At 33.6% G+C, this 15843-nt stretch overlaps 1 protein-coding gene across 2 annotated transcripts in view; it reads right to left on the bottom strand.

Moving 5' to 3' along the window:
- CFAP299 (cilia and flagella associated protein 299) overlaps positions 1–15843 on the bottom strand; it is a 466055-nt gene that overhangs the window by 13261 nt on the left and 436951 nt on the right. For both annotated transcript variants that reach the window (XM_012552044.3, XM_031944215.1), the window contains one exon: positions 7177–7306. In XM_012552044.3, the coding sequence (XP_012407498.2) occupies positions 7177–7306 (130 nt within the window). The remainder of the gene's footprint in view (positions 1–7176; positions 7307–15843) is intronic.

A 15843-nucleotide genomic window follows, 5' to 3' on the forward strand; every position in this document is an offset into this window, starting at 1 on the left:
GCATTATAACCTGTGATTTTTCAATCTAAAACACATTTACTAAGAAATAATGGCCTGAGGTATGATATGAATGGGGAGGATGAGATCCAACGATTTAAGTCTTATGTCAATAAGGAGGCAACCAATGCTTGCCTAGCAATAAGGAGATGTTTCTTATCTCTTCACTTCCTTTACCTCTAATAATTGGTGCTATAATAGTCCCCTTCTATGCTAGATTAAAAGATGCAAATCCTCAAAACTTTTTCTTACCATACATGTATGTGATTCAGGTATCCAAAATTAAACTTCTTCTAAAAGGGAAAAAAGCCTTGAGAAGAATAAGGTTTCCAGTGAATTTACTTTATAATTGGGGACATGTCAATTCTATATGGTATGAAAGAGTTTTCAACTTCATGGCAAAAACAATTTTCTTATTTGTTCTGCTGTCTGAAACATTTGGTTGGGCATTTGTTTTGTTTGTGTGTTTTTCCCTCTGTGCTGATTCCTACTCTTTATGCATCCCAAAAGATAGATCAGTTATGCATGGAGATGCCATGAACTAAAATAATAAGGTAATTTAAACTATGTTTGTAAAGTAAAAGGAAAATGCAGAAATACTACCTTTGTTAATTCAGATCCTATGAATGAATTTAATGTTGAAATTTTATATAGGCATCATTTCTTTTTGGTCATGTCATATCTGGCCTTTGTTAAAGAATGTTACTATTAAGTTGAGAAGAAAGTTTAACACAGAAAATATCTGCTTTTTGATACTGTCATAATACTTTGCTCTGATAATGATGTCTAATCACAAACACTCATGGGATGTAAGCTAGGGCTACCAACCACATTTCTAAAAGCTGGTTAGATGATGTAGGCTGGCAGCATGCAGCTGTCCATCCTAGTTTAAGATGTGCAGAAAAATCCTGCATTCTACATATTTAAATGAGAATTCAGTAAATAAATACATATTTAAATGCCAGCAGTTGGCATTTATGATATTGTGCTTGTGTAACAGATGGCTAATCCAATGCCAATAGTGACCTAAATACTAATGATCATATTTTAGATTTATGAATTTCTGGAAGTAAGATTGCTTTTTTCCATCTGCTAGACAGAACTAAAAATACTTCCTAACAAACATTCAAAGATGCAAAGAACATTATCATGACAGTAATTTATCTGCTCAGAGCTATTTGAAGGAAAGGTACCACACTTAACATTTTTAAGTTAAAGTATTGAACTCTGATGTTGAATTATTCTGTTTGAAGAGTAAAACATAAAAAAAACCATAAAACGTCATCATTTAATCTCAATTTTCAAGTTAAGTTAAAGGTCATGAGGGGAGACCTAAGGTTAACTTTTATGCTAAGGTAAAAAAACAGCAACACAAGTTGTTAACTTACAAATTATGCTGAAGGAACACAATTTATAGACTATAACAACTGTGAATTTAAGAAGGGAGCCATTTAGATGATGCAAGGAACAGAGTTGGGTCTGAAGCAATAAAGATCTTAGTTCAAATTCAGCCTCAGTAGAGGGCGGAGCCAAGATAGCAGAATAAAAGCAGGAACTTGCTGACTTTTCCCCTAAATTGCTCCAAATTCCTTTAAATAATGACTCTAAACAAATTTTAGAGAGTCAGAGTAGATAGACAAAAGGCAGAGTAGAACATTTTCCAGTTTATTAAGTTAGGTGGTATTGTGACAACAGGATGGGAGCCCAGCGTGCAGACCCTACCAGTGCAGATCTGAACCCACTAGGACCTCTGAATCAGCTGCAGTACTGGTGGCTTTTAGACTTCTCAGCCCAGAGACAGCAAAGAGGAACTCTGAAAGATCTGTGGAATCAGAAGGGAACCCAGGTGAACAATCTCAGTACAGGCCATGCCAGTGCGCCCCAGGATGAGCACCTGGCCCAGCCCTGTTCTCTCCCCCAAAAGCAGACTCTGTCGTTTTTTACCACAGCTACAGTGGGGCAGGGACAATCCTAATAACTCCAGGGCAGAAATGAAGGCTTGTGGTCAGGCTCTTAGAAAAATAATCTCTGCACAAAAAACACAAAAAAGCACATAAAACAGCTGCACAAAACTACTGAAGCTTGTGACAGTGCACTCTCCACCTTGGAAACAGTTTACAAAGAGTTAAAATCTGGGTAATAGGCTAGGAAAATAAGCAGACAAGATTCTGACCATAGGAAGTTACTATGGTGACAAGGAAAATCAAAACACACACTTAGAAGATTACAAAGTCAAAGCTCCTACTTCCAAAGTCTCCAAGAAAAATAAGATTTGGGCTCAGGCCATGAAGAGTTCAAAAGGGATCTTGAAAATCAAGTGAGATAGAGGAAAAATTAGAGAACTGAGAGTGGTGAAAAAAGGAAATTTAAAAAAGTTAATGAGGAGAAGAATGACTTAAAAAGCAAAATTGGCCAAATGGGAAAAGAGGTAGAAAAGCTCACTGAGGAAAAGAATTCCTTAAAATAGATCTCAAAGAGATAATTTAAAAATTATTGCTCTACCTTAAAGTTATGATCAAAAAAAGAACCTAAATATCATTTTTCAAGAAATTATCAAGGAAAATTGTCCGGATAGTCTAGAACCAGAGGATAAAATAGAAATGGAAAAAAAATTGACCAATTACCTCCTAAGAGAGATCCCCAAATGAAAACTTCCAGGAATAGTATAGACAAACTCTGGAACTCCAAGATCAAGGAGAAAATATTGAAGCAATCAGAAAGAAAAAATTGAAGTACAATAGAGCCACAGCCAAGATTTAGCAGCTTCTACATTAAAGGCCTGGAGGATTTAGAATAAGATATTCTGGAGAGCAAAGGAGCTAAGATTACAGCCAAGAATCATGTACCCAATAAAACTGAGTATAATCCTTCAGGGGAAAAGTTGGACATTCAACAAAATCAACCTCAGACACCTCATAGTTTTGTGACCTTAAATGACAACTTCTGTTTGAGGTACCTCAGTTTTTTCAGCTACAAAAATGAAGAAAATAACAGAGCCTGTCTTGTAGTGAGGACAGGTAAGTGACAGTGGATAGAGGGCTGAGCCTGGATTCAGAAAGTTTTGTTATTGTTTCTTCAATCCAACTCCTTGTGACCTCAATTAGGGCTTTGTTGACAAAGATACTGGTTTGCCATTTGCCACTTCTTTAAAATGAGCCTGAGGAGGAGTCAGGAAGACCTGAGTTCAAATCCACTCTCAGACACTTATTAATTGTGTGACTCTGGGCAAGTCACTTAAGTGCCTCAGTTCCTCATCTGTACATGATCTGGAAAAAGAAATGGTAAACAAGTCCACTATCTTTGTCAGGAAAACTCCAAATGGGATACTGGAAAGTAGACATGACTAAAGAAAAATGGCAGTAGCAGAAGCAACAAGAATAATAAAATACTGATCCAACCTTGGTCTCCTGGTATAATTCATACATGGTTGTATTATATAATTTCAAGATATAGGAGTTGTATCCTTGACTGAATAGTCTTTCTTTTCTCTGAATGTTCTTTCCTAGCTATAACTAAATAAATCTTTTATTAATGATTAGGTGGACTACTGTATTCCATATCATTCTAACCTGAGTCCTTCTATGCCTAAGTAGCTTGCCTGCACATTCCAATGGGTCATCCCACAATCCCTTGCGTTAGTGTGATACAATACTAGGTGAATGACCTTACTTGGAAAGTAATTATTCATGGTTAATATTAATTTGGAAAGAGAATTCCTATAGAATGGTCTAGGGATTGTGTTTGGTCCTATATTGTTTAATATTTTTATCAGTGATTTGGATAAAAGAATTGACATGTTCCTCAAATCTGCAGAAAACAGAAAACTAGATTATACAATGGATGATAGCTTGGATCCAAAAAGGTCTTGATAGGCTGGAGCTCAAGGCTAAATCTAATAAGATGAAATATAATTATATATTTTAATTCTTAAAAGTGAAAAGAAAAACTGACTTCCTAGATATAGGATGCACGTTGCTTAGTCAGTAGTTTGTATGAAAAAGCTCTGGACTTTTTGTTCAATATCAGTCAGCAGTGTGACAGGGCAACATCATGAAGTAATAGGTCCATTGTACTCTGCTCTAGGTAGATCACACTAGAGTATTAGGATCAATTTTGAGTGCCACAGTTTAGGAGGAACACTAATAATTAGGCCAGAAAGTAGATGAGGGAAGCCAGGATAGTAAAACCTCTCTTGATCAAGTCCTATTTTTTTTTAATGGGATTTTAATTCTTGAAGAATGGATTAAAGGAACTAGGGATTTCTTCACATATTATGCAGAATGAAGATCAAGCTTATTTTTTGGGAGAACCCAAAGTATAGAAAATAAAGCGGGGAAACTGAAAAGACAAATATTTAGATTTGTTAGGATAAATTTTTGAACAGTTTATATTTTTCAAAGCAATATGGCTTTGGGATATTGAAAATCTTCCAACAGAATCTGAATGACCACAAATCCATAGTCTACTTCCACAATCTTGATCCAAGAATTTGGTTTCCCAATTGTTAAATATGCTCTCCTTGAAGATCTAGTGACAACTCTAAGGGGTTAGGATCTCATAAGCCCTCAATGATGTGCTTTTGACTACTAGCTAGTAACTCTTTGCAAGTATTTTTTTTAAAACTAAGATGGCAGAATGAAAGTAATTGGTACCAAATATGCCCATAAAGATCTTTCCCTTAAAACACAAGATTCCCGGAGGGAAGTAAGCATATGGGTATGAAATACATTGCAAAAGTGTACTTCATAAGCATGGGGAAACTCTTCTTTGTGGAGTCTTCATGAAATTTCTCTAAATGTAGCTATTTTCTGAGTTCTCATCAACTAAGTCTGCAGTTAGAATATTCTGTCATGAGGAGGGCCTAATCTCTGAAGGTGCTGCTTCTCTTTGATGACTATCTTTTTGGACCTCTCTGTGGCTGTCCATGTATTTCCTTATTCCTCTTTACTACTACTTTGATGTATTTTTTAAACTGTAATTTTACTGTATACTGTATTTACTGTATTTACTTTTCAAAAAAAATCTATACAAAAAAATGACTATTGGATGGGGAAGGGAGATTCTTACTTTCTCTGTGGTCCTTTCCTTTTTTTCCTCTCTGTATGCTCAAGGGTCTGCCTATTCAAAGCACTACCATGTAATTTTGCTGTTCTAAACTACATTCCTGTTTTACACATCTCCCAAGAGAAGTAAGATTTTATCTAATCCACTAATAATAACACTTTGCCTCTGTAGTATTACCCTGCTTTCATCCAATGGCCTAAAGTCCTGTGATCTCTTCAAAATGATTAAGAGCATGGCATTCCTTAATGTCTAATTCACTCTACTGATTGATTTATCAATTCAATTAAATTGTCTGTGCCTTAAATGAATACATTATCTGGATTAGAGACAGAAATTCCCACCCTTACCTAGTTGTAGTATAATGGCTATTAATTTGGGGTATAGTTTGGACTTAAGAATTACAAGTGGAATTCTGTGATTCTGAACTCTGTGTAAGGAAAGAAGTATATTGAACATCAATTCTCTAAAACAAATATTTAAAACTATTTGGTATATTATTCATATTGTTGAAATATAACTAACTTTGAGACGTGAAATGTGATGTCAGACATATGAAACTATTCAGAAATTGATAATGACTTGTTTCATATAATTCAAGTTACTGAGAATTAACTTTCCCTTTCATACCTTTATAAATATAATATAGTCAGCTAAAACATAAAAAGCTTTGTAAATATCATTTCATACACCTAAGATTATTATTGGTGGTTTCCCTGAATTGAAATTAACTTGTTTTCAGAAGAGGATGTTTAGACACATTTTCATAGTCAAGTGATACATAAGAAGTTATTTCTAGAAGGAACATGGATAAAGTAGTTTCTCAAGTAGTAATATATATATATATAATGATAATAATGATTATTATTTTCCATGCCATAAAGGCTCTAGCCTGAACTAAAGCTCTTCATTTATTTGGTAGTAAGGATTTTAAGTCTTAAAAGATCTTTCCTTTAGTTACATCCTTACTATTATATTTAATTATTTTTCTTTCTTTATATATAATTAGACTCAAGAACTTCTAGAATTCATGAAGATGACATCACATGACCAAAATATTTGTCACCAAATAGGAAAAAATTCTAATAATATCACTGTACCTTTAAATAAGTAAAGGCTTAAATTTGCTAAGTAAAATACACATTTTAAGACATCAATCTTTTTACAAATGAAAATGCAAATATTTGTTCTTCAATAAATGAATTAAATTTAAAATATTTCCCATTAACAAATTCACACAAGTACAGATATGCACACTGAATTTGCTTTATTGATAAGCTTATAGCCAGGAACTGGGAAATACATGAGGAAGAGTATACAAATTCCTGTTCTGTGCAAAATGTATATGTAAGGTTAGGTGTACTGGGATTGAGAATATTCAGACCATTTCAAAAATGCTGCCAGCTTACATACTAAGTGAAGGAAAACTATTCTGGAGAATTCAAATTCCATTTTCCCATCCCATTTCAAATCAGAGTTAATAATTCATTACTTTAAATAATCTTTCCTAAGTGAAACAGACTTATTTTTGTAGTAGGAGAATTTTCCCATTTGTGTGTTGTATAGATATTCCTAAAAATTCATGGTGATTATTAGTTTATTAGCTTCTGAAAGGCCAGAGGGGACTCCCGATCCATATTTTTAAGACCCGATACTAGGGAAGCTTGAGGCTGATGGATCATTTGAGTAAGAGAACTCTGAAATATAGTGGGCATGATTGACGGTCTACACTAAGTCTGGCACCAATATGGTGAAATCTTGGGAGTATAGAGCCATTAGGCCTAGTGAGGAAGACACACCCTGGTCTAGACTGGCAATGGAAGTCAAAACTTTCATGTTAGAATTGGATGGAGGGCCCATCACTGGCAGCTGTTCTATGCTAGGTGAAAAAGGATGATCCAATCTCACAAAAAAAAATTGAATTGTAAAGCTTGGTTTTAAAAAGTGAATTGACATTGTTTATTTGAAAATTTCCAAATGATATTTTCTTCATGTACTCTAAAAGGAGAAAACTTAATGCTTTAAAAAGTACCAGATACTTAGCTGAACACTTTTAGTTTTTAAAGTATGTTAAATACTAATGGAAAAAAAATGAATAAAGAGCCAAAGAACTCTTACCTTTGGATCTACATTGATAATCTTCCTATCTCTCTTGTATTTGAAGAGCAAACCATCACAGTTTTCAGCAATCACTTGATAATTAGGACTTGAGTTCAAAATAGCAACGTGGCTATCCCAGTTGTAAAAGCTATAAAAATAATATAATATTGATTGAATTGATACAACTTATTAAATTACCTACTGTGACTCTGCTGGCTTTGAAGTTAGAGGGCTGAATTCAAATCTTGACTCTATCATTTAGTACTTTTATGATGTGAGTATAATTCACATAAAACTCTCGGGGCATTGGTTTTCATGGCATCCATATAGGTTCAATTCCTATAAGCTTAAACCTAATCAAGATCCTGCTACAAACTTAAAAAGTTAGCGAATAAGGCCATGAAAAACAATAATAAGAAAGCACAGATAGAATGCCACAAATTAAAATTCTAGAGAACAAATCGGCCTTCTCAGTCACTCAATATGTATTTGTTAAGCACCTATTATGTGCCAGGTACTGTGCTAAGTACAGCAGGATACAGATACAAAGAAAGAAAGACAATCCTTGCTTTCAAGGAGTTTATTGTTGTTTGTCCCTTGTTCTTTAACTGGATCATGATATTATAGAAGTGATGCCATGATATGCAAATGAGGGAGAATGGTACAAAGTTACCAGCTTCACTTTACGGTTTAATGGAGGGAGACATAAGAAAATTGACAAGGTAGGGAGATATGGTGGAGGCCAGGTAATTCTCAGTACAGTATAGCTAGATAAGAAATAAGGACATGTTTGAACTGAGGTCTCTCCTTAAATGAAATTTGAAGTTCATGGTCCAACTCTTCAATCAAAGGAGAGGCTAGATCTAGAATCTAGATATACAACCTAGAATCTAGAAGACAATGAGAAATAAATATGAAGAGAAAAAAGGGAATTTTTCTTTATTATACTCTATTTCCCCCATATACATGTTAAAACAATCTTTAACATTTACAAAATTATCTGCAGGAAAATGTGAGAACATGATAAATTCAAGCCATAAAACATGAAAGGAACTCTCAAATATCAATTCTGATAAATGTTGGGAAGAATATGGGAAAACTGGAATACTAATAAATTGCTGGCAAAGTTATGAACTCATCTAACTATTATAGAGAACAATTCGGAACTATGCCCAAAAGGCTATAAAATTGTGTATACCTTTTTATCCAGCAGCATCACTATCGGGTCTATATTCCAAAATAATCATAAAAATGAGAAAAGGAATCACATGTGCAAAAATGTTTATAATACCTCTTTTTGCAAGTAGCAAGGCATTGGAAATTGAGGGGATGCCCAGCAATTGAGGAATGGCTAAATAAGTTGCGGTTTATGAATATAATGGAGTATTATTATTCCATGAGCAGGCTGATTTCAGAAAAACCTGGAAAGACTACATGAACTGATGTTAAGTGAAGTAAGAACAACCAAGAGAACATTTTATAGAGAAAGAGTACAATTAGGTGGTGATCAATTATGATGGACTTAACTCTTCTCAACAATTCAGTGATCCAAGACAATTCAATAAACTTCAGATAGAAAATGCCATCTGCATTCACAGAGAGAACTATGGAGATTGAATACAGATTGAAGCATTCTATTTTCACTTGTTTTTGTTTGTTTTTCTCTTGATTTTTTCTTTTTGTTGCGATTTTTCTTTCACAACATCATTAACATGAAAATATGTTTAAAATGATTATACATTTATAACCTATATTGCTTGCTCTCTTGGGGAAGGGAGAGGTAAGAGAGGGAGAAAAAAATTTGGAACTCAAAATATTACAAAAATGAATATCTTTAAATGAAATTGGAAAAATAAAATACTATTCAGATTTTTTAAAATGTGAAGCTGAATTGTTAAGAGATTTCTGAAAGAAAACAAGAGAATGGGAAAGGAAAAAAAAAACCCAACAAAGACTGTCCCTATGTTCAGAAAAAGAAAAGAATGGAGTCTGCCAACTATAGACCATTGGGCTTAATGCAAATTCCTGGAATACCTCATTAAATTTCTAGAATTACTACATTAAAGGATGCATAATGAATGTATTGAAAAGGAAGTGGTAAAAATAAAGAGACAGTGTATTTGTCAAATACAAGTCACATTAGAGCAACCACATTTCCTTTTTTTCCCAAAGGATTACTGGACTAGGGGAATTCTACAGATATAATTTATATTTATATTTTAATACATCATGTAACACATCATGTCATATAGTGTGACACTAATCATTTGGAAAATATTTAAAGATGTGAGTGAATTCATAAACTTGATGAATAGTGGCATCTGAAAAGTAGCTATCAGTGGCCTAATATCAGCTCAGAAGGTCTCGAATGCAATGCCAGGTGCTTAGCCCCGTGCTATCCATCAAAATATCAATGACATGGCTAAACTGGCATACTTATTCAATCTTTAGATGATGCAAAATTGGTAAGACTATAACTAACACTCTAGATAACAGAATCAGGATTCATAAATCTCTCTTCAGGTTAGACTATTTCATGGAATGAAATGGAGATTAAATTAAAGGACAAATATAAAGTTTTATATTTTATATAAAAATATTTTATATTTATATAAAACAAATATATAGTTTTACACTTAAGAGCAAAATCTCCCAATTTTGTAAGATCATAAAATTGTAACTTTAGAGATAAACATTATAAAAATTCATTTTGTTTAAGCTTTTCAGAAAGTTAAGGAATTAGAAATAAAGGTTCAGAGTATGTCAGAGTATGTGATGATACAGGTATTGCCTGACCTAGAATTCAAAGTCAAATCCTCTCAGTTAGGAGCCAGTATTTTTTCTGATAGAGAGGACAAGTATAGATATGATTGAATTTGAGAATTCTTGTATAGGGCCTTGGTGGACTCAAACCTCAGTACGAATCAATAATGTATAGGATTGTATTGATTGATAAAATCAATAATTGTATAGGAATTTATTTTTATCTGATTATTAATTTTTATTACTATACTCTGGAAACTTCTCTCCCCCTCTGGAAACTTTACATAGTGTTTTACATATGACTACCTGAACTGGAAATAATAATAAAAATTTGATAAATCCCAAGCATATATGATATATATCATACTTAGGCAGCTAGATGAAATAGTGGAGAGAATGTTGAACCTGGAATCAGGAATGCTATCTCAGATATTTATACTTGTGTGACTCTGGGAAACTCATTTAACCTTTGTTTTCCTCAGTTCAAAAAAAAATTATCTTTTTTAAAAATTTATCTTCTAGGATTGTTTTGAAGATAAAATGAAATGTTTGTAAAGCACTTTGCAAATCCTAAGCTAGTTATTATTAGCATAGTAGTCATAATAAAAATAACATACTTGTAACGTATGTGAAGTATGTTATGTGCTTGATACACACTACTATACTTGATCTTGAAAATGATTTTGTGAAGTAGTTATTATTCTTATATTCATTTCACAGATGGGAAAACTCAGGGATAGAGAAATTAAGTCACTTGCACAGAGACAGAGCTACAACCTTGACTCAAACCCGGGGCTCTGACTTTAAATGTTTTCTACCAATTTAAAATTGGTAATGTGGCTCTTCCAATGTGGCTTTCACATAATCTTGAAGGTCACCTGGTCACAACTGAATATAAAAATGAATATGAATGTCAGCATCTCTGGCAAATGATCATCTGGACTCTGATTGAAATGAATAGTTGAATAACTTTTTTTTTTAATGTGGTCCATTCTTCTAGCTTCAATTATTAGAAATCTTAAAACAAAATTTGCCTCTTTGCAAAAATTACCCATTATTTCTGAATGGAACAAAGTCCACCTTCTTTTCTTAGCATAGTCATTCAGATGATAGGATTTGTATATATTATGTCTTTCCTAAGTCTTCTCTCTTCCAGTTCTTCCAATCAGTTCTTGAATGGCATGTTTTCCTAGCCTTCTTGCAATCTTGTCTCACCTTCTCAGGCATGCTTTATTTGGCTAATGCTTTTTATCAAGACCAAAATGATAATCCAAATGGACAAGGCAAAGTGTGATGCACTAATTTTTTTGGCTGCCAGGTCACACTATTAATTCACAATGAGCTTGTAAGCCATTAAAATACTCAATATTCAAATCTATTTGTGATCACATCGGTGCAGGTTATTTCTTCTAACACTATAATTATGATGAATAATAAGGTTAATTTTTACTAAGAATATTACATATATCATTTTATAAAACGGCAAACTGAAGCCCAAAGAATTGAAATGATTTTCCCAGAGTCACACAGCTAATAAGTATTTAAGGATTTGAAATTGCATCTTTGTAACTCCATCTAACCCTTCTAACCCTTGTAATTGTCCATATACTTTGTGTAAAATCTCATTCATGTTCATCTGAGAGTCCATCCCAGGGCTTCTTTAACATTTTCTATTCATAAACTCTTTTTGCCTGTGACATTTTTATGTGGCTCTAGGTATATAAAATAGGTACAAATAAAATACTTGCTGATAATAAATCATATTTTACAACCTTTACATTCAGTTACATGACCCTATATAGGGTTGCGACACACAGTTTAAGTCTATCCAATGTATCTGAACCTACGGGCTTTTCCTGTCAACTACTTCCCAAGCAATGCTTTGGGGGGTTTGATGCAAGTTTGATAATATCTGCATATGGGATAATTTGAAAGACTTTATCCTCTCTAGAGAATTCCTTTTCCATGTGGACACTGTATATTCCTTTGTTGATCCCATACTCCAAAAAGGATCTTTTATTTCTTTTGTTTTTTAATAACATACTCAACAAGTGGCTTGGTTACCTTCCAAAGCAGCCTATTCCATTAGTGGACAACTCTTATTGTTAAGTTTTCCTGACAGTGAGTCTGCTATTCCAGAAGTGGTTTGATCAGGGCACAGTAGAGCACAAGATCTTGGGTATTTTGACCTTTTTTTGGTCTTCAGGGACTTCTCCTTGCCCCAGGTTCTGCTAATGTATTCAGAACATCAATTCTCAACATAACCCCAAGATCTATCATCCAGTACTACTGAATTCAACAAAGAATTTGAAAAAGAGCTGGTTTATTTCAGTTTGTCTTTCTGCTATCATGTCACAAATGGTCCTTTACCTTATTCTTTTTGATCGTGGATCTTTTGATACTTGGAGGAATTATAAGATGCCAAATGGGGTAATCAATTAACCAACCATTTACTGAGCCTATTATGTGTCCAGCAATATATTATGTGCTGGAGAAAAAAGACAAAAAGTTCCCTGATTCTTCTCCCTACAATTCTATCCCTACCATTAAATGGCTATTAGCCATTTTAAAGTATTTTATTTCTCTTGATTTTTTTTCCCTTTGACTTTGTTTCATCATTTTTTTCTTGTCTCCACATTTTGTGTTCTAAATTTTTTTCCAGAGATTTTGTGAAAGTCAATCATTTTTTACATTTTCTATTCTAGATTGTCTTATTCTCATTGATCACTTTCTTCATTCTTCTGTTCTAATTTCTGTCTTTTCTTTCTAACCTTTCTTCTTTTGCTTCTTTGCATTTCATTTTTCATTTTCATTCTCATATGGAGATTCTTTCAGTTGAAACACTGTCATTAACAGGGACTTTAAAACATCATATTTCTCCTGTTCTCAGAGATTTTCAAACCAATTTCCTTTACATCATATTACTTATTGTATTGTTCCTATCTGGTCATCCACTAGGACAGGAAAGCTTACCCAAGCTAACCTTCTGTCATCCATTTTACAACTGTCCCTTCCTACCGGCAACAATGATAATCTGACTTCAGATTGAAAATCATGTCCACGACATGAAAAGAGATTCTTCTTAGGAGTTGAGTGGGTGGCTTCAAACCATTTCCAATGCTTGGGGCACCATGTTTTTCCCAGCTAAGTTATTTTGCCATTAATCCTGTAATTGTATATGTTTCCCTGAAATTCAGTTTGTCTATTTTTTTTGGGGGGGTAAACAAAAAAAATCAACTAAATATTATACTTACTAATGGAAAAGGTATGAAAATTTACTGATCTATTTCTCTATCCACAGTCACTGTGATAGCCTAGATCAAAACTCCCTTCTAAGGTTACCTACGCACTTCTCCATTTGTGTTATATAAATAATATGCAATTTAAAAAATTGCAAGTATCTGAAGACTGACTTTCACTTTTTATCTTGATATTTTTGATAGCTGGCATACAGAAGACATATAATAAACATCTGTTGATTGATAGGTGATGAGAAGCTGAACCTTTTCATCTTCAAAAGCCTCTCATGATATCCTTTTCCCTGCCTTTTCCCCAAATCCTAGAAAAGTTCTTAAGTCTCTGATTTTGAGGACATGGCTACTTCAGGAATGTTTCAGGATACATGCTCATATCTTGTTGAAATATAATATGACCCATACAATATAACAGAAGCTCTGCAAAAGTGACATTTATCAATTGACATTTCCAGACAAGCTTCTTCCATCATCATCAGTTTTTTTCCTTATGTTCTTCCAAAGACAATAATATCATGAGATACAGTAACAAATTTCACATAGTTCATGTCACAAACTACTTTCTCCAGCTTTAGAAAGTGGCCAGTGATTCCAGAAGCTTTGTGGCATAGTTTTGTCTGATAAAACTAGACTGAACAGATGAAGATAGTATTTTCCTTATCTTTCTCAACTTCAGGAATCTGTTAACATTCACTTATATCTTTAAACCTGGCTCAGTCTATAGAGACTCTTTGACCTCTACAGACTCCAGTGACCAGCTCTACTTCTCCAGTATGTCTTTAAATCCCCACAATTGTTATGGCTATCCCTATGAGTAACATTCTATCTGCTCTACATATATATTGTATGCATATGGTGATTTGTATGACTAGCATTTCCATGAGAATGGAAGCTCCAAAATGGCAGGGGGCTATGTTTCTGCTATCCCTAATATTGTATCCCTAATATTAAGCCTAGTGCCTGGCATATAAGTAAATGCTTAAGATAAATGTTTGTTCATTGACTAATCCAAAGGCAGATTCTCATTCTGTCGCCTTGTTGTGGTATACTGTTTCAAACCTCTGATATACTTATCATGAATTAGTGTGATTTATTATTCTTGTAGGTTATAAACTATATTCTATTAGTTATAAACCATATGAGTACAGTGAGCATGTCTTATCTAAATTCTGTATTTCTTTTAGGCCCTAGTATAGCACTCTTTACATGCAAAATGTTTAATAATAGCATTTAATAATTTCACACTAATTCATTTCAAAGACTATTTTGATCTTGTAATATGAAGTAGCATTGAAACATTTCTTCTCTGGTGCCTGTAATATGAAACTATGGGTACAATCACTGAGAATACTAAAAGAATGCATTTCTGACATGGGAAACATTCTAGCTTAGAAATTTCCTCCCTCGACTTACACGAACTGATGCTGAGTGAAATGAGCAGGACCAGGAGATCATTATATACTTTAACAACAATACTATATGATGACCAGTTCTGATGGACCAGGCCATCCTCAGCAACGAGATCAACCAAATCATTTCCAATGGAGCAGTAATGAACTGAACCAGCTATGCCCAGAAAAAGAACTCTGGGAGATGACTAAAAACCATTACACTGAATTCCCAATCCCTATATTTATGCACACCTGCATTTTTGATTTCCTTCACAAGCTAATTGTACAATATTTCAGAGTCTGATTCTTTTTCTACAGCAAAATAACGTTTTGGTCGGGTATACTTATTGTGTATCTAATTTATATTTTAATATATTTAACATCTACTGGTCATCCTGCCATCTAGGGGAGGGGGTGGGGGGGTAAGAGGTAAAAAATTGGAACAAGAGGTTTGGCAATTGTTAATGCTGTAAAGTTACCCATGCATATATCCTGTAAATAAAAGGCTATTAAATAAAAACCAAAAAACAAACAAACAAACAAAGAAACAAAGAAATTTCCTCCCTCATATTATATATACTATATATGTATATATATATATATATATATAAAACTGATTGCAAGATCAAGTTGGAGTGTCATTCTAAACTTGGACTGTCATGATTTTATTCAAAGAAGAAAGAAAATTCTCTTTAACAACTGAAATGAAAAATGAGACCCACAGTTAAAAATCCTATTCCATGTAATTAAGTATCACTGACTTTGATATACTATCTACAATTGTCATTACTTTCATGTCATGTCAATTAAGACAGGTCAAAGAGGCAACCAAATTTCCCACTTTTACTTCAGTAATGATTAGAAAAAGCACCATATTCAACAATGACCAAGAAATCCAAAGATGAAATATCAGTAAATTTCTTCATGCAGTGAAGAAAACCCAGAAAAGTTATAGATACTAGAAGAGAGCACTGTTTCACTACCATGAGTGCCAATAAACAGAACAGAAGATTGTGGAAACTCCTGAAATTAGGAAGCTTAACTGAAGAAGCCCCAGGGAAAAGAAACTGTTTTAATAGGGAATTCCGTGGGAGGGACATTCAGTACTCTGATTAAGGGAATCCCATGGGAGACAGAAGTTTTTCTAGAACTTTGATTGGGAAGTCAGGGTGGGATGGAAAACTATGGCAATCACCTGAATGGATTAGAAATAAGAGAAATTTTAGTAACAATTTTGCTTAATAACTTGCCAATGAAAGTTATAACTTTTTATTAAT

The sequence above is a fragment of the Sarcophilus harrisii genome, chromosome 6, assembly GCF_902635505.1.
Source record: "Sarcophilus harrisii chromosome 6, mSarHar1.11, whole genome shotgun sequence".
Lineage (NCBI taxonomy): Eukaryota > Metazoa > Chordata > Mammalia > Dasyuromorphia > Dasyuridae > Sarcophilus > Sarcophilus harrisii.